The following is a 24,911-nucleotide window of genomic DNA, read 5'->3' as shown; positions in this document are numbered from 1 at the left end:
AAACACAAACACAACTGGACTTAATACACACAAACGCACCTGGACTTAATACACACACAAACACAACTGGACTTAATACACACACAAACACAATTGGACTTAATACACACAAACGCACCTGGACTTAATACACACACAAACACAACTGGACTTAATACACACAAACGCACCTGGACTTAATACATACACAAACACAACACACCTGAACTTAATACAAACACAACACACCTGGACTTAATACATACACAAACACACCTGGACTTAATACACACACAAACAGACACACAACTGGACTTAACACACACAAACACAACACACCTGGATTTAATACACACACAAACACACCTGGACTTAATACATACACAACACACCTGGACTTAATACATACACAAACACAAACACAACTGGACTTAATACACACAAACGCACCTGGACTTAATACACACACAAACACAACTGGACCTAACACACACAAACACAACTGGACTTAATACACACACAAACGCACCTGGACTTAATACACACACAAACACAACTGGACCTAACACACACAAACACAACTGGACTTAATACACACACAAACACAACTGGACTTAATACACACACAAACACAACTGGACTTAATACACACAAACACAACTGGACTTAATACACACACAAACGCACCTGGACTTAATACACACACAAACACAACTGGACTTAATACACACACAACACACCTGGACTTAATACACACACAAACACAACTGGACTTAATACACACACAACACACCTGGACTTAATACACACACAAACACAACTGGACTTAATACACACACAACACACCTGGACTTAATACACACACAAACACAACTGGACTTAATACACACACAAACACAACTGGACTTAATACACACACAAACACAACTGGACTTAATACACACAAACACAACTGGACTTAATACACACACAAACACAACTGGACTTAATACATACACAAACACGACTGGACTTAATACATACACAAACACAACTGGACTTAATACATACACAAACACAACACACCTGAACTTAATACAAACACAACACACCTGGACTTAATACACACACACAAACAGACACACAACTGGACTTAACACACACAAACACAACACACCTGGATTTAATACACACACAAACACACCTGGACTTAATACAAACACGCGACGGCTTAATACACACAAACACAACACACCTGTTCTTAATACACGCACACACACACGGACATAATACACACACACACACAAACACACCTGGAATTAATACACACACAGATTGTGAAGTTTTCTATGTTCAGCATCTATCTGGTCTGACTCTTGTTCTCTGATTTTGTTTACTTTAGTTTCTGCTTTTGTTTGATTGATTGTTGATTATCTGTTTGATTATCTGTTTGATTATCTGTTTGATTATCTGTTTGATCGTTTGATTATCTGTTTGATCATTTGATTATCTGTTTGATCATCTGTTTGATTATCTGTTTGATTATCTGTTTGATCGTTTGATTATCTGTTTGATCGTTTGATTATCTGTTTGATTATCTGTTTGATCATTTGATTATCTGTTTGATCATCTGTTTGATTATCTGTTTGATTATCTGTTTGATCGTTTGATTATCTGTTTGATCGTTTGATTATCTGTTTGATTATCTGTTTGATCATTTGATTATCTGTTTGATCATCTGTTTGATTATCTGTTTGATTATCTGTTTGATCGTTTGATTATCTGTTTGATCATTTGATTATCTGTTTGATCATCTGTTTGATTATCTGTTTGATTATCTGTTTGATCGTTTGATTATCTGTTTGATCGTTTGATTATCTGTTTGATCGTTTGATTATCTGTTTGATCATCTGTTTGATCATCTGTTTCATTATCTGTTTGATCATTTGATTATCTGTTTGATCATCTGTTTGATCATCTGTTTGATTATCTGTTTGATCATCTGTTTGATCATCTGTTTGATCATCTGTTTGATCATCTGTTTGATTATCTGTTTGATTATCTGTTTGATCATCTGTTTGATCGTTTGATTATCTGTTTGATCATTTGATTATCTGTTTGATAATCTGTTTGATTATCTGTTTGATCATCTGTTTGATCATCTGTTTGATCGTTTGATTATCTGTTTGATCATTTGATTATCTGTTTGATAATCTGTTTGATTATCTGTTTGATCATCTGTTTGATCATCTGTTTGATCGTTTGATTATCTGTTTGATCATTTGATTATCTGTTTGATTATCTGTTTGATCATCTGTTTGATCATCTGTTTGATTATCTGTTTGATCATCTGTTTGATCGTTTGATTATCTGTTTGATCATTTGATTATCTGTTTGATTATCTGTTTGATCGTTTGATTATCTGTTTGATCATCTGTTTGATCATCTGTTTCATTATCTGTTTGATTATCTGTTTGATCGTTTGATTATCTGTTTGATCATCTGTTTGATCATCTGTTTCATTATCTGTTTGATCATTTGATTATCTGTTTGATCATCTGTTTGATTATCTGTTTGATTATCTGTTTGATCATCTGTTTGATAATCTGTTTGATTATCTGTTTGATCATCTGTTTGATCATCTGTTTGATCGTTTGATTATCTGTTTGATCATTTGATTATCTGTTTGATAATCTGTTTGATTATCTGTTTGATCATCTGTTTGATCATCTGTTTGATCGTTTGATTATCTGTTTGATCATTTGATCATCTGTTTGATTATCTGTTTGATTATCTGTTTGATCATCTGTTTGATCGTTTGATTATCTGTTTGATCATTTGATTATCTGTTTGATCATCTGTTTGATCGTTTGATTATCTGTTTGATCATTTGATTATCTGTTTGATCATCTGTTTGATCATCTGTTTGATCGTTTGATTATCTGTTTGATCATTTGATTATCTGTTTGATAATCTGTTTGATTATCTGTTTGATTATCTGGCCTACGCCTTTCTTTTGACCCTGCCTTTGATGATGATTTTAGATTTATTAACTTGTAACTATAAAGTCTTCCCTCTTCCTGCCTCCTGAAAGAAACAAGTTGTAATAAGAAGTACTAAGAAACTCTGTGTTTATTCACTAACCCAAGAATCCATAAGACAAATTAAGAGTCTTTACTTCTGTCATTTCCATCCTGAACAAAACGAGTACTTTGGACTCCGTTCATTCATTGTGGCCCTTTGAAATAGTCTAGTTTTACATTCCTAAGTACAGTGTGACAGAAACTTGTCCTTCAGGTTCCTAATTGTTATTCTTATATTTCTATCTTTTTTATTTTCTTACTTCATGTTTGTGTTTGTATCACAGAGCTTAGAGAATTCACCTGCTTGCTAGAAAGGACTTTGAAAGTATTCTTAAATATCTAATGGCATAACTGAGTAAAATTAGTGAGTGTGTGTAAGTGAAAGGATCAAAAACACAGGAGCAACAAGAATCCAAATCACTTTCCACAGTGCACTGGTTGTTATATAATTTGACCATGTGACACTGGGTCCTGGATATCCTGAACTTGTTCTTCACTGAAACCACACTGTGATTGACAGCAGAGCATGTGTATGCCCCTCCCACACACAGAGGGTCAGTTTTGCCCTCTTGGACTTCTGGTTGTGGATGGCTATGGATCAAATTCACTATGTCCATTCCCAAGGCCACCAAGGAGCTACATTTACTTCTCTTACACATTAAGAACAGAAATATATTGCTGTTATTGGGAAGAAAATCTGAATTATTTACTACTTATGTTTCCAAACCTAAGCTGTACTAACTGCATGCACTCACCAGAGGCACCAACCATCTCCGAGTCAATGTTTCAGTCCAACTGTCTACAGCATTTACAAACCACAAATCACTGCTGATGAAGCATGATTCTGGAACTTATCACAAGAACCTCATTTGTTTGATAGGATTTCATGAGAATGAGGAAGGTCTTGTGTTTGTAAGTAGGGCTTAAGGTTTGAATTGAAGTCCATGGTTCTGGAAAAGGTTCCTGCAGTGGAAGAGCCTAATGAATTGAATGAATTACAGAAGTGCTGCAGAACCTGATTCTCACACCCTCTGGAGCCGTAGTGTGTGTGTGTGTGTGTGTGTGTGTGTGTGTGTACCTGACAGTGATAATTCCCCATGTTGACTCTCACAATCTCGGATGAGAAATGAACCATGTTCATTTCCTTCTGCCTGAAGGAGCTTCTCTGCATCCAGACGCTTTGTATCAGGAAAATACCACCTACACACAAACACAAGATCAGATTATCAAAGGAATACAAACCTGAAATCACATCTGGGTGTTTCGGTGTGTAAAGTGTAACACAAGTGAAACAATATCCCATAATGCACTGCAGCATGTAAAGAAGGTGTGTGTGTGTGTGTGTGTGTGTGTGTAGTACAGTGTGATTTATGACACACAGAGATACAAACACACACAAATGTTTAACAGAGAGAAAAATTACTTCCTGATTTAGTGTAGATCATTTACACACTTCAGCCTTCAAACACACACACGCACACACACACACACACACACACACACACACACACACGCACGCACACACACACACACACACACACACACAATATAAATGTCTTTATATTATTATTTATGAAAACATCTGTGACACTCAGACACTCAGTAAAGTTTTATCTCATGAGTCCAATCGAGTAATAAAGCAGGTGCTGCTGAGGGAACAAGTCATTATAGCTTCTATACGTTAATAACACAAACTATCATCGGTGTCAGAAATGAACTGGATTTATACTGGAGACTTCATCCATAAATAAACTCCACTGCACCAATAGTGATTTAACTCTGTCCTTAAAAACAGAACATTTCATCTGTTTATTATTAGGGTTAATAAACTGAGTTAATGAAGTGTTTGAACAGAAACCTGATCATTAGTGAGAACATAAACGTTTGATTATAGTTTCTAGGAAATGACTCAGTACCTTCTGATTTGTACATTTCCGTGTGTTGAGCTAAACCCTAGAAATCACTGTAATCAACACATTCTCTGTTAACAGAAACATGATTGGATAATCAGACGAGTGGGATTTAAAGATCAGGCCACATGTATCTGATCGCAGAGGCACAAAAACACTAAATTATGTTGTTCTGAGCTTCAAGAGCGCAGATCAGAACCAAGGAGTTATTTTACACTCAGAGATTTCGGGCTGAAAATTGCACATTGTACATGAGTTTAAATAAATACAGCAATAAAACGGCATATAATTATTATTATTACTCTATCATTATTAATTATATATACATATATATATATTACCGCTCTGCGTGGAGGCTCTCGAGCGGTGCCACGTAGTTGGCCGGTATGTAGCCCTGAATGCCGGTGGAAATTCCGGACAGCGCTCGAGCGACCCACCAGTCCGGACTGCTCTGGTCTACAACCTCCAGCTGATCCCCGGCACGGAAGCTCAGGTCCTCGGTGGTGCGCGCGGTGTAATCCCACAGTGCGGTATACATGCGCGCAGAAGGTGGAGAGGGTAAAGTGGGCAATGGGCGCGACCCCGGATCCTCCGGCTTAGCTTTCTGGTTCCCGATCACGTCCTTGCGGGTTTGAGCAAGCTTCCTCTGGGAACATGGGCACACCGTGAGGCAGCACGCAACTACGCGCTCCCACACGTCCGACAGTTGGACCGACATGTTTACCTGAAATCACGGACCAATGTGATTATACACCGACAAAAGAAAATGATTATTAAACGGACTCAACCACGGAGAGCACGCGCTCCATTTTGTGTCCCTGATATTTTTTTCATACACTCTTTAACAGGTATTAATCCTAACTGAAAATTATCCGGTAAACCGCAAACCCTTTGAGCCACGCGTGGAATGAACGGAGTCCGAAGGCCGTGAAACGCACGAGATTTTATTGTTTCCCGTTAAACTGGCAGAGTTTCCTCATGAGTCAGAGAAAAACAGGTGAAACTCTGAACTACAAAAACAGGCTGTACCTGTTGAGGTGATTAACACACACACACACACACACACACACACACACACACACACACACAAGAAAAACCCGCATGCCTCTCACAACAAGGAATGTACGATTCACGTCATGTAACTTCTGAACTGTTTCTGTGCAGTGTATTAAAGGAGGAATGTTATAAATATAAACATAATCATCAATAAAATACAGTCGCTGATATCTAAATGAGATCACTTTATTTATCCAACTTTTATTAACTATCCAAATTTATCCAAATTTATTCAAGGAGAATTATATTTATCTCATTTACACAGCTGAACAACTGAGGGTTAAGGGCCTTGCTCAGGGGCCCAGGAGTGGCAGCTTGGTTGCACAGGGATTCAAACTCACACCCTTCTGATCATGTTTGTGTGACACATGTGATGGGTTCAGACAGAAGATCCTGCTGGGGGTCACCAACAATAGAATAAACATAGCCAGTGGCAGCACAACACAAGGCCACATCCTTGTCACAGGCAGGTATATCACAGGCAGGTATATCTACATTATAACCATCAGATGAAGGCTGAATTTGGTCAAAATCTGCAGGTAATTCAGAGGAGAAAGAAAACACAGTCAGAAATAAAGTCACAGAGGATGTTAGCCCAGGACCCCAGTGTTAGTCTCCTGACTTACAGCGTGAATTTGGTGAAAGTTAGGGAGGTGAAGACTTTCTCATATCTGAGATTCCAATATTATATTATATTATATCAATTTGACTATTACACTGTAATTAACTTTCATTTACAGTGTTTGTCAGACACACATACAGAGAGACACCTTTATATCATTTAGACAACTTAGTACTTGTGTTAGGGTTAACTATTCAGCTACCACTTCATTTGAGAGAGAGAGGGGGAGAGACATAGAGAGAGAGAGAGAGAGAGACAGACAGACAGAGAAAGAGAGAGACAGTAAGAGAAATAGAGAGAGAGACAAAGAGACAGACAGAGAGAGAGGCAGACGGAGAGAGAGAGAGACAAAGAGACAGACAGAAGTGGAGAGACAAAGAGAGACAGACAAAGAGAGAGAGAGAGAGAGACAGACAGAGAGAGAGAGAGAGACAAAGAGACAGACAGAAGTGGAGAGACAAAGAGAGACAGACAAAGAGAGAGAGAGAGAGAGAGAGACAGACAGAGAGAGAGAGAGAGACAAAGAGACAGACAGAAGTGGAGAGACAAAGAGAGACAGACAAAGAGAGAGAGAGAGAGAGAGAGAGAGAGACTTTTTTTTACTTTTTACAACACTTTATTTACACAAGTCACATATCATAAAAATTCATGGTGACTTAATTAATAAATAAATAAATAAATAAATAAATAAAGATGTTAAGATGGTTTCTACATTGACTAAAACATGAGTGATTAGTTTAACTCTGGTGCAAAGTTCAGTTCTCCTTCCTCCACAGAGCACAAAACATTCTCCCAACACCACACACATTTAAACACATCCATTCATACTTCTGTAAAAATTAAAGTCAATTAAAATCCTTTTCAGCATCGTCGTGGCCTCACAGTCAGTGTTCTGTGTAATCTGGTTTCTCCGGCTCAGGTATATTGCCATCTTCGCTTGACCGAAGATGAAGTTAACCAGTTAGCACCTGAACCTGTGTTTCCTAACGTATTTAAAACCAAAAATAAAACACTGAACAGTAAAATCAACATAAAACAACCATAAAATGCTCAGTAAAAACACAAACAGTGACTGTAACCTGGAGCAGGTGTCGACCCACACACTCTACACACACCACACACTCACAGGCTCTGTAGAGCAGCTTCACCGTCACTGACCCAAAGTCCATCTCCGCCTCACCCCGGCACTCCAGGAGGGGACCTTCACACCCGCCGAGGTCAGGAGTGATGTTCAGCTTGGGAAAGGGTTCATCCTCTGTAGGACCAGCCTCTGTGTGATGATAATCCAGCAGCTGAACACGCTCCTCTGATGTTAGTGCAGATCTCCAGCGGTGTAGGAGCTGGCTGACAACACGCAGGGACGTCAGTCTCATACACGATGCCAAGTCCTCTGCCCTCGACAAGTCTGACCCCGTGATGTTTACGAGCTCCTGGAGCGTCACGATGCCCAAGGAGATTAGACTTCTGGACAGTGCGGGAACGGTCACACTGGAGATGTCCAGTCGCCCACCGTCCACCAGAGGCTCCTCCAGCAACCAGTGTAATGTATGATAGCCTTTGTTCTGTTTTTTTAAAAACGTTCCAGATATTCTTATTCCGGATTTTAAAAAGTCCACGGTAAAACATTGGTAATCCAGAAACGTCCAGCATTTTTGTGTCCATAAAAAACAAGGCTCTGTACAGCCCCAGTCCTTTAACTGTGCGTAATAATCCACTGGCTGCTGCTCTCCATACTAAGTCTCTGGGTCCAGTGAGGAGTCTCTGGATGAACTGTAGGCAGAATGCTGCAGCTCTGCTGGACAGCTGGACCAGTCCGTACCCTCCTTCCTCTTTCAGCAGATGAAGAACACTCTGAGGAATCCAGTGTAGAAGAAATCCACCAGCAGGGCCTGGATGTTTGCCAGCAGGTTTAGTGGAGGATCAACGCAGGCTAGCTTGTGCCAGAGGAACGACACAGCGAGGTTACCAGCGTTCGCCCCCTGTAGGACATCTTTGGGACCAACCATTTCCACCTGCTCAGTCTGCCTTTCACATGCTCTACAGAACCTTCCCAGTTTTTCTGGTCTGGTCCTGGTGAAAGATCTGCTCCATCACTTTCGTCAGTCTTGATGCTAATGCTTTTGACAGCAGCTTGCAGTCAGTGCACAGTGGTAACACCGGGCACCAGTTTTTCAGGTGGGTCAGGTCTCCCTTTTTAGGCAACAGGGTCAGGACGGCTCTCCTGCAGCTTGACGGGAGCTGACCACCTCTCACCTTATATAAACATAGTATTATAAAATAAAAAACAGACACAACACTGTGACGATGCACACAACGTTATAAGGCTAAATAAAACCAAATCCGAACATTACCGCATGAGATACCCTCACACCCTGCTGGTGAGTCAGACTCATACAGCTTTGTGCTCGGAGACACCATGCTGCTCATACACACACACACACACACACACACACACACACACACACACTCACTCACACTCACACGCTAGAATACACACACACTAGATTACTCCTAGATGTTTTAAGGAAAAATTTGGCAAAATGCAAACCGCTCTCACAAGCTCCACATGCCACGCTCACTCTTTTGCCACGCATGTGCAGAGAGAGAGAGAGAGAGAGAGGCAGACAGACAGACAGGCAGACAGACAGGCAGAGAGAGAGAGAGAGAGAGAGAGAGAGAGAGACAGACAGACAGGCAGAGAGAGAGAGAGAGAGAGAGAGAGAGGCAGACAGACAGGCAGAGAGAGAGAGAGAGAGAGAGAGAGAGAGAGAGAGAGAGAGAGGGGCAGACAGACAGGCAGACAGAGAGAGACACACAGAGAGAGAGAGAGACAGAGAGGCAGACAGACAGGCAGACAGAGAGAGAGAGAGAGAGAGAGAGAGGCAGACAGACAGGCAGAGAGAGAGAGACACACAGAGAGAGAGAGAGACAGAGAGGCAGACAGACAGGCAGACAGAGAGAGAGAGAGAGAGAGAGAGAGAGAGAGAGAGAGGCAGACAGACAGGCAGACAGAGAGAGAGAAAGAGGCAGACAGAGAGAGAGAAAGAGGCAGACAGACAGACAGACAGACAGACAGACAGACAGACAGACAGAGAGAGAGAGAGAGAGAGAGAGAGAGAGAGATTGTTTATAGCTGCTATAACAGGATGACAAATAAAACTGTAGAATATAAAAACTTACTTTATTACTTTACTCAGTGTATTTAGAATAATACATTATTGTTTTATTACTCGTGCATGAAAAAATACTTAAAACACCAAAATAAATGTAAGCAAAATTTAAACACATGACGTTGAGGCCGAGCGTGACGACGTAGTCAGGCTTCGCGCATGCGTAATACTTGAGAATGACTGAAACCGGAACTGCCTGAATAAAAACAAAACTGTTGAATAGATTAACAAACGTACAAATAAACTATATAAACTATATAAACTATATAAACGGAGTATTATAAAATAAAAAACAGACACAACACTGTGATGATGCACACAACATTATAAGGCTAAATAAAACCAAATCCGAACATTACCGCATGAAATACTGAAAGATTACAACGCTACCTCTGTGTGTGTGTGTGTGTGTGTGTGTGTGTGTGTGTGTGTGTGTGTGTGTGTGTGTGTGTGTGTGTGTGTGTGTGTGTGTGTGTGTGTGTGTGTGTGTGTGTGTGTGTGAGAGAGAGAGAGAGAGAGAGAGAGAGAGAGAAGCTCCTCTACCCGGTCCGGTTTCCGGTTTTCTGCAGTCTGAGTTAATTCATATTTAGTTATAATTATAATCAGCCATGAGTGATTGTTTCTCTCTGGAAGACTGTGATGTCATCGGCTTTGATCTGGATCACACACTGTGCCGGTATCATTTGAAGGAGACCTGTATAGTGAGTTTACACACACACACACACACACACACACACACTGCTCTCTCACTCTCTACTGCAGAATGAGTGTGAATACAGAACCACAGACGGCATGTTCATGTTCATCATCATCATCCTCATCATCCTCATGTCAATGCAGCTACAGTATACCAATCCTCCAGGCTAAATGTGTGTGTGTGTTTGCGTGAGGTCCAGCGTAGCAGGCCAGGGTTAATGATTATTAACGAGTAAATCTTCACTGTGATGTCATTAGAACAAGTGACCTGTAGATAAATCAGTGCTCCACAGGCATCTGAAGATCACTATTGGTCTCTGTTGGGTTTAATGCTGTCTGATGCTCTCTAAGCCTTTTGATGGCTTTAGTGTTGTTCATATGTGTCAGATGGTCTGTGATTATGTCTAATGGTGTCTGATGCACTCTGATAATGATGGTGTGTCCTCTCTGGTTTCTGTGATATGATTCAGCTGGAAAGCATTGACATCTTACATCAACATCAATGTGCTATATTTTATATAACGCAAATATATAATGCAAACACTTAAATCCTAACACAGACCTCACCATGGATTACTAAACTAAGCGAAATACTAATGGGAGATTTAATGCAGTAATTTCCTATTACATATAACACAAAGTTACAATAAATTCAACACAAACTCTAACTAACTCTGAAGTCAGCATGTGGTCCACAATTAGATTATTAGATCTCCAGTCTGCTGCTAAAGTCTACTTCATAATGTGTAAGTGCTGCTTTCTTATTGGTCAGAAGTGAGAGCTGAGAGAACATGCCAAGTTTTTAACTAGACCCTGTGTGTGTGTGTGTGTGTGTGTGTGTGTGTGTGTGTGTGTGTGTGTGTGTGTGTGTGTGTGTGTGTGTTTACAGCTAATATATGAAAGTTTTGCTCGATTTTTGGTGGAGCATAAGGGCTATGATAAAGATCTGCTGAATGTGACTCCAGACACCTGGGACTTCTGGTGAGTTGTGTGAGTGTGTTTGTGTGTTCGCGTATTGCTATTTTGTTATTATGCAGTTTAGCTTAAAGTGTTATAAACATCATAATAGTTGAATTTGGATTTATATTGCATGGTCTTTTTGTATGAGATTAAACACTTACATAGCAGACACACTGTCCCGTTTGTGTGTGTGTGTGTGTTTGTGTGTGTAGTTTTAAAGGCCTGGTGGTGGATTTAGAAGAGGGAAACCTGATCAAACTAGCTGAGGATGGAACAGTGCTACGGTAAAATGAGAACACTGTGTTTAATGTGTTTAACACTTTATTTTTTAGGAACAAACACTAGACATTTTTTATTTTGTAATTGATTGACTTGTTAAGAAACACTTGGAGATCTGTTTTGTGAAAATGACTAATAATTTACCATTAGTTCAGAATCAGAATCAGAAAGATCTTTATTGCCAGGTATGTTTTCACATACAAGGAATTTGTTCTAGTACAGAAGCTCCACAGTGTAACCGAACGGCACTGACATGAACACTTATATAATATAGACAGTTGTCTGTACAGTGGAAAATGTGCAAATTGAAATATAAATAAGTAAGTCTGTGTTTTAAGTAAATAATGTAAGAATAGTGTTGTGTGTTCTGTGTATGTCAAGTGTTCTTCAGATGGATTGCCTGAGGGAAGATTAGTATTAGATTATTATTAGATTAGTAATTATATTAGATTAGTAATAATAGATCATCTGAATTCACCTTTATTAGCTTAAAATTAGCAGCATTATGTAGTTGTAGATTCCAGGGAGCATCAAGTGACATTAACACAGCAGTAACACAGCATTAACACCTGCCCTGAGAATGTGACTGTTGGTGTGTTGGTGTGACTTCAGAGCAACTCACGGAACACGGTCCCTGAGCACAGAGGAGATGATAAAGACCTACGGCCCAAAAAGACAATGGAAACACTTTAACAGCCTCAACACTACGTTCACACGATCTGGTACTGTACATAGCAAACACTCACACATCTATTCCTTTATAACCTGAGCTGATAGCTGAGAGCACCATCAGATGATGGTGTTCTTTAACACACTATGTAGCCATGACAACCTATATAAAGAAACGTACATTTCACAGTTTACCAGCTGAATCACACAACTGTTCACACACATCACTCCTACTGTACACCACACTGCAGTTACACATTTACTCTAAATGTGACTACATACACACACACACACAATACACAGGAAATTAGATAGATAGACTCTTAAAAAACATCATCATTGTGACTTAGACCTTTGTTTAATTTCTGCAGCTAAATACTACTTTTATGATAACTACTTTGACCTACCAGGAGCTCTGCTCTGTGCTCGGGTAGTGGACCTGATGAAAAAGGTAAAGACAAGGACATGTGTGATGGATTTTTGTCATTTACATGCAGAATTAGTTTATTCAATGTATGCACTTCTTTTTGTTAAACAGAAAGGAAAAGAAGTCACACCAGAATTTTGGAAGGACATGGTGGCTGCCATTGATCATAACTACAATACGTCTGCTTTCAGAGGTATGTAGACGATTTCATCTCTTTAGTTGAAGAGAAGAAAAATGTTGAATTTATACTGAGATGAAAAGTTCAGGAGCTTTTCAACTTTACTGCTTTTACCGTGGTATAAAACAGGACAATTATTTAGGAAGAACACTCGGACACACTCAACACTTTCAACTTTTATTTCTGGTCGATCACAATGATGTATATAATGTGAGACATCTCGTGCGTTGTTAACTTTGCAAATAAATGCAATAAGTTTTTACTTCAGTAAATTTTTATACATGTAGATTTTAGGTGCTCAAGAAATTTCATAAAAAAAATCAAGTTTTGAAAACACAAGCGCACAAGCGATCATGTTGTAAGACCTTTAGAAAATACAGAGCATCGTGGTCTTGTATGATTTAGCACTAAGTGTTTTTTCTTGAAATAAAAACGGGTTACATCTTTTCTTTCACATGGATAAACATTTGGTTGACCCAATACATTTATTAGCAACTATTGAAAGACTGTGAAGAGCATTTTTTTAAAGAAAAACAAATGTTTACTTTAAAAATTTAAGGTTTAATTTATTTTGCATCACAATCACGTTGATGCAATCAAGAAACCAGTGAAAGAACAGTGGACATTATTGTCTGCGTAGATGCCATTGGACTGGTCATCTGGAACCTGTACATAGACTGTATCGCCCATGTGCAGCATGAGTACAGTACTACCTGACATCTGATCCAGGAAGCCCTTATTATACTCGTCATAGGAAAACACCACTGGCTCATTGTTTTTGTAAAGTGCAACCAGAGCGTTAGCCCCATTTACGTGCATGTGGAAAACAAAGTAATAAAATCCTGGAACCTGACAAGTAAACACCCCAGTGCTAGGGTCATAGTGGTTCTCTCCATTGTACACAATCTGGTTGAACACGATAGGTGTTCCTGCATTAGGGTAAGCTGTGGTTAAAAGAGCCGTAAAGGCTGACATGCGTGGCTTCATCAGGTCGTGACTGACCGGGTACACCTCAGATTTGAGGGGCATGCTTTTCTCACTATAATAAACAGTCTCACCTGGTGGACCAGGTGGGCCAGGAGGTCCAGCTGGACCTGGATGACCATCCTGACCTCTGGCACCAGGGAATCCTGGGGGACCCTGTGGGCCAGAAAGCCCTTTGGTTACCAGGCCAGCTGGGCCAGGGGGTCCAGGGAGACCAGGAATACCTTTGGCTCCTGGGGAGCCACTTGTTCCTGCTGGCCCCATTGGTCCCCTTGATCCAGGAAGGCCGTTTTCACCCCTGTTTCCAGGCATGCCTTGTGGACCAGTATGGCCCTTCATGCCAGTTGGACCCATAGCCCCTGGACTGCCTGGTGCCCCTGTATAACCTCTGTCACCTTTGGGACCCTGATATCCTGTAGCACCATGAGGACCTTGTGGACCTGATGCTCCTGGAATACCTGGTTTGCCTGTAAAGCCCTGTGGCCCCAAATCTCCTTTTTGACCTTTTGCGCCAGGTGCCCCAATAATACCAGCATCACCTTTAGGTCCCTGTGGACCTGTCTCACCTGGAAATCCCCTAACACCCTGTGGACCCGATGGACCCACAGGCCCACTAGCACCTGGCTGACCTGTAAATCCTGTTGTACCAGGTTCTCCCTTCTGTCCTGGTGTACCTGGAGTACCAGGTGCACCTCTGTTTCCTGGAATTCCAGGAGCACCAGATTTGCCAACACCTTGAAGACCAGGAGCTCCGGGTTGTCCAGCTGGTCCCTGAAAACCTTTAGGTCCCATTGGACCAGGCAGTCCTGGAGCACCGTTTTGACCGGAATTACCTGGTGCACCTATACCTGGTGCTCCTTGGTGTCCCTTTGGACCTGGTGCACCCATGGGACCTGGAGCCCCAACTCTACCGGGCATACCTGGCTTTCCAGGTTCTCCAGTGTATCCAGTTGCGCCAGGCTTTCCAATTCCTGGTTGACCAGGCTGACCTGGAGGACCCGCTGGACCAATTGGGCCAGGTCCACCAGGATGTCCTTGCACACCATGACCTGGTTCACCTTTCTGTCCAGGTAGGCCAGGAATACCTGAAAGTCCTTTCGAACCAGGTTCTCCTCTAGGTCCCATTGCCCCAGGTAGACCATGAGGTCCTGGCTTTCCAGGAGCAGAGAAACCAGCAGGACCTGGGCTGCCAGGGGCTCCGGGAGGTCCTCTTGCTCCTTGGGGTCCTACAGGCCCAGAATGTCCTCTTTCTCCAGGTATTCCGTTATCACCTGGTTTTCCTGGTGCACCTGGGCTTCCAGGCTTTCCAGGTGAAGCATATCCTGCCGGTCCAGGTGGTCCAGGAGGTCCCGGTAGTCCCTGCTTACCCATCATGCTCATTCCTGGGGGGCCAGGGAGACCAGGCGGACCCGGGGGGCCAGGTTCTCCCGGAATACCTGGAGCCCCTGAAAGCTCTAGAACAGAGTTAAATATGATTAGAGAAGATGACAGAATGCTAAGACTTATTAGTTACTTCATCAATATGTCTCATAAATAACAGAATCAGAACATTTTTACATGAACTAGATTCACCTGTTAAGGGTTCTTTGTCCTCTCTGTTTGAGCACTAGCACTGGTAACAGGATCACACTGTGTAGTGATCTTATGACCTCAGTTGTTTTTAATTAGGAGCCTTGCTGGTAGTGTGACCTCTGTGTAGAGCTTTAGAACAAACTCACTGTGCTATGAATGTATTGGTAATGAACTGAGCTTTAGACATTCAATAAAGAAATGTCAAAAACATTTGCCGCTCTATGTCTGTATACAAAATGGTAATAATGATTAAAAAATGTTCTATTGTGATGTATGTGAATGAGCATAATTCATGGTATACTTGAAGTTTTATTAATTCAGCAAGTGATCATGTGCTGTTTGTGTGACGAGAGTCAGATGATCCACACGCGTCCCTCACTTCTCTCTGGCTGTAGTTAAGGCTAAAAGCATTTCAGCTCCTGTGGTTAAGCAGGTCAATTTAAACACTGTATTTGAAGTGTGTTCAGTATCACTGAACTCTAAATCACACCTTCCACATAGAGCAGCATGCTGGTGTTTACCAGCCATTTTATTGTGTATAAACCTCATGGGAATATGTGTGTATGTGTGTGTGTACGTGTCACAGAGTTTTACAGATTTGTTGAAATCTCTCACACAAACATTTTTGGTGTTCCTGTATCATTTTCCTGACCTCCCCATAATTTAAACCAATTTTCCAGACTAAATTGTTCAAGTTATTGTTTATGTGGTTAAACTCATACGGGGTGTGTATCATGCTGAGTGTGTAACTATACTCTACTGAATGTGCAGTGTCAGGTGTGTGTTAATACTGAGAACACACATCAGTATTCAGAGTTTGTCTAATGTAGAGATTTTTGTAGTAATGTGTACAGGGTGTGTGTCACTCTGTGTGTGTGTGTGTGTGTGTGTGTGTGTGTGTGTGTTTTATGCAGTGTGTGTATCACTATGTGTGTGTGTTGTACAGGGTGTGTGTCACTCTGTGTGTGTGTGTATGTGTTGTGCCGGGTGTGTGTCACTCTGTGTGTGTATGTGTTGTGCAGAGTGTGTCACTCTGTGTGTGTGTGTGTGTATGTGTTGTGCAGGGTGTGTGTCACTCTGTGTGTGTGTATGTGTTGTGCAGGGTGTGTGTCACTCTGTGTGTGTGTATGTGTTGTGCAGGGTGTGTGTCACTCTGTGTGTGTGTTGTGCAGGGTGTGTGTCACTCTGTGTGTGTGTGTATGTGTTGTGCAGGGTGTGTGTCACTCTGTGTGTTTATGTGTTGTGCAGGTTGTGTGTCACTGTGTGTGTATGTGTTGTGCAGGGTGTGTGTCACTCTGTTGTGCAGGGTGTGTGTCACTCTGTGTGTGTGTGTGTATATGTGTTGTTCAGGGTGTGTGTCACTCTGTGTGTGTGTGTATGTGTTGTGCAGGGTGTGTGTCACTATGTGTGTGTATGTGTTGTGCAGGGTGTGTGTCACTCTGTTGTGCAGGGTGTGTGTCACTCTGTGTGTGTGTGTGTATGTGTTGTGCAGGGTGTGTGTCACTCTGTGTGTGTGTGTGTGTGTGTGTGTGTGTGTGTGTGTGTATGTGCTGTGCGCCGTGTGTGTCACTGTGTGTGTGTATGTGTTGTGCAGGGTGTGTGTCACTCTGTTGTGCAGGGTGTGTGTCACTCTGTGTGTGTGTGTGTATGTGTTGTGCAGGGTGTGTGTCACTCTGTGTGTGTGTATGTGTTGTGCAGGGTGTGTGTCACTCTGTGTGTGTGTATGTGTTGTGCAGGGTGTGTGTCACTCTGTGTGTGTGTGTATGTGTTGTGCAGGGTGTGTGTCACTCTGTGTGTGTGTGTGTGTGTGTGTGTATGTGCTGTGCGCGGTGTGTGTCACTGTGTTTGTGTATGTGTTGTGCAGGGTGTGTGTCACTCTGTGCGTGTGTGTATGTGTTGTGCAGGGTGTGTGTGTCACTCTGTGTGTGTGTATGTGTTGTTCAGTGTGTGTGTGTCACTCTGTGTGTCTCACTCTGTGTGTGTGTATGTGTTGTGCAGGGTGTGTGTGTCACTCTGTGTGTATGTGTTGTGCAGGGTGTGTGTCACTCTGTGTGTGTGTGTGTGTGTTGTGCAGGGTGTGTGTGTCACTCTGTGTGTATGTGTTGTGCAGGGTGTGTGTCACTCTGTGTGTGTGTGTGTGTGTGTGTGTGTATGTGTTGTGCAGGGTGTGTGTGTCACTCTGTGTGTGTGTATGTATGTCTTGTGCAGGGTGTGTGTGTGTCACTCTGTGTGTGTGTGTGTGTATGTATGTGTTGTGCAGGGTGTGTGTCGCTCTGTGTGTGTATGTGTTGTGCAGGGTGTGTGTGTCACTCTGTGTGTGTATGTGTTGTGCAGGGTGTGTGTGTCACTCTGTGTGTATGTGTTGTGCAGGGTGTGTGTGTCACTCTGTGTGTGTATGTGTTGTGCAGGGTGTGTGTCACTCTGTGTGTGTATGTGTCGTGCAGAGTGTGTGTGTCTCTGTGTGTGTATGTGTTGTGCAGGGTGTGTGTCACTCTGTGTGTGTGTGTGTTGTGCAGGGTGTGTGTGTCACTCTGTGTGTGTATGTGTTGTGCAGGGTGTGTGTGTCACTCTGTGTGTGTATGTGTTGTGCAGGGTGTGTGTGTCACTCTGTGTGTGTATGTGTTGTGCAGGGTGTGTGTGTCACTCTGTGTGTGTATGTGTTGTGCAGGGTGTGTGTCACTCTGTGTGTGTGTGTATGTGTTGTGCAGGGTGTGTGTCACTCTGTGTGTGTATGTGTTGTGCAGGTTGTGTGTCACTGTGTGTGTATGTGTTGTGCAGGGTGTGTGTCACTCTGTTGTGCAGGGTGTGTGTCACTCTGTGTGTGTGTGTGTATATGTGTTGTTCAGGGTGTGTGTCACTCTGTGTGTGTATGTGTTGTGCAGGGTGTGTGTGTCACTCTGTGTGTGTATGTGTTGTGCAGGGTGTGTGTCACTCTGTGTGTGTGTATGTGATGTGCAGGGTGTGTGTCACTCTGTGTGTGTGTTGTGCAGGGTGTGTGTGTCACTCTGTGTGTGTATGTGTTGTGCAGGGTGTGTGTCACTCTGTGTGTGTATGTGATGTGCAGGGTGTGTGTCACTCTGTGTGTGTGTTGTGCAGGGTGTGTGTGTCACTCTGTGTGTGTATGTGTTGTGCAGGGTGTGTGTCACTCTGTGTGTGTGTGTGTGTGTGTGTGTTTTATAAAACAGAATAAAAGTCCTCAATTTATTACAGCTTTAAGTAAATCAGATTATTATTTCAGCATCAGAACAAAGCTATATTTTTTTACTCAGTGGAGTATAAAAGCACACAACTGTTTAACCCGATGAACACACACACACACACACACACACACACACAGTTGTTTTACATTTTAAAATGTTTAAGATTAACACATTGATGGAATCAACTGCTTCACTTTATACTGACTATAGTCACAGTCTGTTTGTCTTTCATGCCTTCACCAATTTCAGTGTACTGTGTGTGTGTGTGTGTGTGTGTGTGTGTGTGTGTGTGTGTATACACTCACCTTGGCCCTTGACAGGAAATGACTGCTGTTTTTTGATATAGTAGCGATCAGGTGTGGCTCTCACACATACAGCCAGCAGGAGGAGAACACACACTGTGTGCAGCTCCATGTCTGTCACCCTGCACCTAACTACAACACCAACACACACACACACATACACACACACACACACACACACACACACACACACACACACAAACACCATTAGTTTTAACATTAGCATGAACTGAAGTGATTCTATTTCACAGGTGATCATTTTTTTCCTTGTTTTCTTCTCTGCTTGTTTGTGTGTGTGTGTGTGTCTGTGTGTGTGTGTGTTTCTAGTTCTCAGATTTTTTCTAATTTTTGCTTCATTCCTTTGCTTGGTCACCTGTTGCGCTCACTCACTGCAGAATGTCAGACACTAATTTAAAGGCAACATGTGACAGACTCAGAGATGTGTCGGCTGATACGTCACAGAATAATTTATCAAGATATTTTTATATTTTTTATCTTAAATATAAAATGAAACTCACTATTCTTGTTTAAATCTGGCCAGGCGAACAGATTTTATGATGGAGTCCCACCTACACTCCCTCCTTCTGAAACCAGCAAACTGGCATTAACGACATGCTGTGAAATATTGTGATGTTTCTGTACAACAATAATATCATAAATTCACCGCTAATTCTCCTACATGTACAAGCTGTGTGTGTGTGTGTGTGTGTGTGTGTGTGTGTGTGTGTGTGCATCTGTACTCACCTTCAGGTTGACACTCTGTATCTCACGTCCGGAGTGTGTGTGTGTATGTATAGAGTCTGTGTGTGTGTCATTTTAGATTTAGGGGTTTTTATACACTTTAGCATCTCTGACTCCGCCTCCACTTTCCCTGTGATGTCACACATAATGAAGGGTGTAGCATCAGTGGTGAGGGCAAGAACAGGATGGTGTGGTGTTTCCCCCCTTCCTCAGACCCGTACTTATCCTCTCCCTCAGCAGAACACAGCTATCATTACACAGAGAAAGGGAAATTCAGGATAAATACATTTCATGGATATTTTTGTCTTTATTTCTCTGCTCATGTAAAATAGATGCCTTTCAAATTCTGAAACTTTTTCATCCAACATTAATATCTGTTTTTTAATGTTATATCCCTCACGGCTTTATTATTTTTCACATCGATAAGTCTGTTATTTCAGCAGATCATATAAAATATACACTCTGGTATCTTCCCCATAATAATGTTATTCTCCCTAAAGTGGGCTTGTCTCTGTGTGATGGGTAACACTAACAATGAGATGTGTGTTTAAGTGTGTGATGAGTGAGAAGGTCTGGAGCCTCGTCTTGTTTTACAACTGCTCTTTACTTTTTCGCAAGCTAAATTAAACCAAGTAATTTCATTCTGGAGTTAATCCTGTCTAAGTCTATTTGGAGCTGAAGTGTAAAATCAGACACTGTTTATATTTATTTAATTATTTGTTTGCGTAAAAATAATAAGACGTAATTGGAGTCTGGACCACCAGGGGGCGGAGATTGTGGTTTACTTTGGCTGAGTGGGAACGGCCGGACTCGGGGGTATTTTCGGATACTGTGGTATACCGAACTGTCAGTGAAACCTTCAAGACCCTGATTTAGATTCATGCTAACAATTACAGTAAATCATTGTCATGGGTTTAGCACATGCATTCTCTCTTTCTCTGTGTAATTTATGGACTGGACCCTGATGACGTGTAAAGACAAACAACATGGAGTTTTTCATCCCATTGACTCTGAGCTTTTAGTTGTTTAGCGTTTCAAATCTCTGCTCAGTTACAACAAGAACAAGAGTAAATAAACTTGAGATACCAATCTAGATTTCTCGTAGATTATCTAAATGTAGTTTAATGAAGTTTAAACTTTAATCCAAATTCCAGTTTGGTCTGTTACGTTTCCGAGACCGTCAGACGTCACAGCTAACTGAACAACGTTAACATTAGACTTCTGCTACAGATACAGTTTCTGTTCACGGGTGTTTGAAATATTATCATGACTTTTAACTGCTGTTGGAAAAAATTCAGAAGGTAAAATTGTCACATATTTCTTTCATTAAGAGTGTGTTTAGTCCCCATAAACACACACACACACACACAAACACACACTACACACACACAGAATTCATTCTTTCAGAATGATTCTTCTAGAGAACTCATCTTCTTTCTCTTTGATGTGGTGTGTGTGTGTGTGTGTGTGTGTGTCTGTGTGTTTAATCTGCTAAATGAAGGGGTTTAGTTAAACTCTCCCACTCTCACTTTCCAGACATTACGTTCTCACTCTTCTTCCCACTAATTTCAGTGTTAATTACTTTTTTGTTTGTAAGCAAATTTCACTTCTTTTGTCAATCACAGGTTTTGTTCCAAATGCTTCAGTTCCTCATTAGTGAGTGTTTATGCTCATGGTTATTCTTCTCTATCATCACTAACACGTGTGGATTCTATTGCTGCGTCTCAGTGGCTGGTCTCAGAGCCAGCTCCAGTGACCAGCTCCATCACCACCACCATCCTCATCACCATCACACACTGCACCACCATCACACACTGCACCACCATCACCACCACCATCACACACTGCACCACCATCACCACCACCATCACACACTGCACCACCATCACACACTGCACCACCATCACACACTGCACCACCATCACCACCACCATCACCACCACCATCACACATGTTGATACACCAGAAACCGGTTTATGACCTTTACACAATTTCACTCTACACACATTTTGTTCATTCTGCTGCACAAAATTGTGTATTTAATCGTTTCCTTTAAGATTGTGTATGAGAGCCGGTCACGAACTCACCCTGTGTGTGTGTACTTTAGGCCAGCAAAACTCAGGACCCTCATACAGATGTGCACACACACACACACACACACACACACACACACACACGTACACGTGAACTCTTTAAGCTGAATGGTAAAAATAATTGCAGGTTGATGAAGTGTGTACAATTTAGCGGGGAGACTAAAGTTAGCAGTGGTGTGTGTGTGTGTGTGCGTGTGTGTGTGTATCTTAGTACAGATTTAGTGCTTTAATAAAGCCACTTGCCCACTAAAAGCTGCCTAAGCTTCATAAACGCTGGGTGTGTGTGCACTTACACGGGTTATTGGGAAACAAGTTTAAATATATTACCCAGAATTCTGAACACTGTGTGTGTGTGTGTGTGTGTGTGTGTGTGTGTGTATATTTAGGCTAAAACTGTTATATTGAGAATGTTTTTCTCCATGTGATTGAGGTTTAGAATACTAAAATTGCAGTAAAGATTTAGACCCAAATCACAGAAAACAGACTGAATGTTATTTAACACAGTTTTCTACAGCAGGTTTAATTCCCAGTGCAACTTTCTGCTAATTATCCAGATCTAGTTTATTATTCATTATTCACATATCGTTTGTATTAATATTTACACAAAAAGGTGTTCATGAAAATCCCATAAGTATAAAACACCTTTCATGTCCTGCTTCTGTGTCAGATAAAGTACATGATGAGGTGTCGTTATAACGTCAAGTGCTGGAGACTTTTGTTTCATATTATTCCATAAATACACACTAAGCTATGGAATGAGCTTTAAACACACACTCACTGCTGCAGTGTTAGTGTGCGCTGTCTGTGAAAAGAAAAACAGTTTTATAATCATTGTTAATTATAATATTATAATGATCATCATATCATTATATCGTTATATTGTTGTGCAATCAGCAAAACACTTCCTTTTTTTAAACATAACCTGCACCTCAGCATGGTTATAATTATACTGTGTCCCAATCCACAGTACTTTCACTATGTGGTGCACAATTTTAGGTGTCTTTTGATTTGTAGTCATGTCTCAAGGCTGAATGGAGAATCTCCAGAGTGCTCAAGAATTCCCACAATGCACTGCATTCTATCAGATCTACATTGGTGTCCACCTGAGTCAGAATATCCACGTTCAGGTACTAGACTGATATGTTTTGTGATATAGTGTGTTTTCATGCTGGAGGCTGTAGATGTTTGGAAGAGAGATTGAGACAAGAAGCACTCATGTGTCTGCAGTTAGGAGTCACACCACAAGTCTCCATTCAGACATCAGCTCAGCTGTTCCTAATAAAGTGACATCAGCTCAGCTGTTCCTAATAAAGTGACAATTTATATATAAAAGATAAGCAGAGATTTACTGCTTTATTCTCCTCACATTCTGTGTTCATCTAGAGAGGTGTGTGTGTGTGTGTGTGTAATCAGTGTACTCAGTGTTATCTCTGTATGCGTTGTGTAAGTCAGTGTTTACTGTCTGTTAGAAGTTCTTTGATGTTTAATTATGTTCTGAACACGCCTTTCTCATCTGAGTTAACGAGTCAGGATTACCCACAATGCACCACTGTTTATGGCAGCACACCACACCTTAAACATTTACATTTACAGCATGTGACAGACGCCCTTATCCAGAGCGACGTACATAAGTGCTTAAATCTCTAACATTGAATACATTAATGCTGGATCACTAAGTCACATACTTAAGATACCATGAGTTTAAAACATTTGTTCAGAGTTACAATGAAAAAGTGTCAAAGGTGTTTTTTTTTAATGCAGAAGGAAAGAAGTTCTAGTTGAAGTGTTTCCTGAATAAGTAGGTCTTCAACCGCCGCTTGAAATCCAGTGACTCAGCTGTCCGGACCTCTAGGGGAAGTTCATCCCACCACCTTGGTGCCAGTACAGAGAAGAGTCTTGTAGTAAACTTCCCTCTTACCCTGAGAGATGGTGGGACCAGTGGAGCAGTGCTGGTAGATCGGAGGGTGCGAGGTGCAGTGTGAGGAGTGATGAGGGCTTTGAGGTAAGAGGGAGATGGTCCATTTTTGGCTTTGTAGGCCAGCATCAGTGTTTTGAATCTGATGCGTGCAGCTACCAGAAGCCAGTGGAGGGATCGCAGCAGTGTGGTGGTGTGGAGAACTTTGGCAGGTTGAAAACAAGCCGTGCAGCTGCATTTTGGATCATATGCAGAGGACGGATTGTGTTCATATGTAGACCTGCCAGCAGTGTGTTACAGTAATCCAGTCTAGAAATGACAAGAGACTGAACAAGTACCTGAGCAGCCTGTGTGGACAAAAATGGCCGAATCCTTCTAATGTTGTAGAGAAGAAACCGACATGAGCGAGTCACATTAGCAACATGAGAGGAAAAGGACAGAGTGTCCATGGTTACCCCAAGGTTGTGAGCTGTGGCTGAAGGGGAGATCAGATCGTTGTGCAAGGATATAGCAAGATCATGACCTGGGGATGAATCACCTGATGATCAGCAGTTCAGTTTTGTTAGGATTATGAAATATGAAATATCTGCCAGACATGCTGAGATCCGATCAGAAGCTGTGGTATCTGAGGGTGGGAAAGAGAAGGTAAGTTGTGTATCATCACCATAGCAGTGGTAAGAGAACCCATGTGAGGAAATAACTTCACTAAGAGAGTGAGTATACAGGGAGAAAAGAAGAGGACCAAGTACTGAGCCTTGTGGGACGCCAGTGGAGAGTCTGTGTGGAGCAGATGTCTCTCCACCTCCATGTTACCTGATATGAGCGTCCTTCCAGGTAGGAAGTGAACCATTCCCAAGCTGATCCGCAAATCCCAAGACTCCTGAGGGTGGACAAGATAGTCTTGTGGTTGACCGTATCAAACGCTGCTGAAAGGTCAAGGAGGATAAGGACGGATGACAGTTTGGCTGATGTAGCAGCATGTAGTTTCTCAGAGACATCCAGAAGGGCTGTCTCTGTGGAATGAGCTGCTTTAAAGCAGACTGTTGGGATCTTGGAGGTTGTTCTGTGAGAAATAGACAGACAGATGATTATAGAC

The 24,911-nt window shown here is 41.7% G+C and overlaps 3 protein-coding genes across 4 annotated transcripts in view; 1 reads left to right on the top strand and 2 right to left on the bottom strand.

Moving 5' to 3' along the window:
• Nucleotides 1–5,924, bottom strand: part of frk (fyn-related Src family tyrosine kinase) — a 14,479-nt gene extending 8,555 nt beyond the window's left edge. The window contains exons 1-2 of the mRNA XM_060882729.1: nucleotides 5,293–5,924; nucleotides 4,120–4,241 (exon numbers count right to left, since the gene is read on the bottom strand). Of these exons, the coding sequence (XP_060738712.1) occupies nucleotides 4,120–4,241; nucleotides 5,293–5,669 (499 nt within the window). The 5' untranslated portion in view covers nucleotides 5,670–5,924. The remainder of the gene's footprint in view (nucleotides 1–4,119; nucleotides 4,242–5,292) is intronic.
• A 4,259-nt stretch (nucleotides 5,925–10,183) lies between these two features.
• The window catches only part of nt5dc1 (5'-nucleotidase domain containing 1), a 25,204-nt gene continuing 10,476 nt past the window's right edge, over nucleotides 10,184–24,911 (top strand). The window contains exons 1-6 of the mRNA XM_060884126.1: nucleotides 10,184–10,500; nucleotides 11,385–11,476; nucleotides 11,668–11,739; nucleotides 12,347–12,456; nucleotides 12,775–12,854; nucleotides 12,942–13,023. Of these exons, the coding sequence (XP_060740109.1) occupies nucleotides 10,408–10,500; nucleotides 11,385–11,476; nucleotides 11,668–11,739; nucleotides 12,347–12,456; nucleotides 12,775–12,854; nucleotides 12,942–13,023 (529 nt within the window). The 5' untranslated portion in view covers nucleotides 10,184–10,407. The remainder of the gene's footprint in view (nucleotides 10,501–11,384; nucleotides 11,477–11,667; nucleotides 11,740–12,346; nucleotides 12,457–12,774; nucleotides 12,855–12,941; nucleotides 13,024–24,911) is intronic.
• On the bottom strand, nucleotides 13,172–19,878 carry col10a1b (collagen, type X, alpha 1b). Of its 2 annotated transcripts, XM_060883970.1 has the most exons (4): nucleotides 19,811–19,856; nucleotides 19,585–19,650; nucleotides 19,070–19,198; nucleotides 13,172–15,446 (listed from the first exon to the last, which is right to left on the bottom strand). In XM_060883970.1, the coding sequence occupies exons 3-4, from the start codon at nucleotides 19,176–19,178 to the stop codon at nucleotides 13,591–13,593; spliced, it is 1,965 nt and encodes a 654-aa protein (XP_060739953.1). In that variant the 5' UTR covers nucleotides 19,179–19,198; nucleotides 19,585–19,650; nucleotides 19,811–19,856; the 3' UTR covers nucleotides 13,172–13,590. The 2 variants fall into 2 exon arrangements, with proteins under 2 accessions (XP_060739953.1, XP_060739954.1); XM_060883971.1 differs by lacking the exon at nucleotides 19,585–19,650 and having other exon boundaries at nucleotides 19,811–19,878.

Source organism: Tachysurus vachellii, chromosome 12 (assembly GCF_030014155.1).
Source record: "Tachysurus vachellii isolate PV-2020 chromosome 12, HZAU_Pvac_v1, whole genome shotgun sequence".
In the NCBI taxonomy this organism is placed as follows: Eukaryota; Metazoa; Chordata; class Actinopteri; order Siluriformes; family Bagridae; genus Tachysurus; species Tachysurus vachellii.
This window is presented reverse-complemented; position numbering and strand designations above follow the sequence as displayed.

Coding starts and splice junctions, on each gene's coding strand:
- col10a1b (XM_060883971.1), bottom strand. CDS start 19,178: ATGGAGCTGCACACAGTGTGTGTTCTCCTCCTGCTGGCTGTATGTGTG. Junction 15,447..19,069: donor ATTTCCTGTCAAGGGCCAAG/GTGAGTGTATAC, acceptor ACTCTGTTCTAG/AGCTTTCAGGGGCTCCAGGT.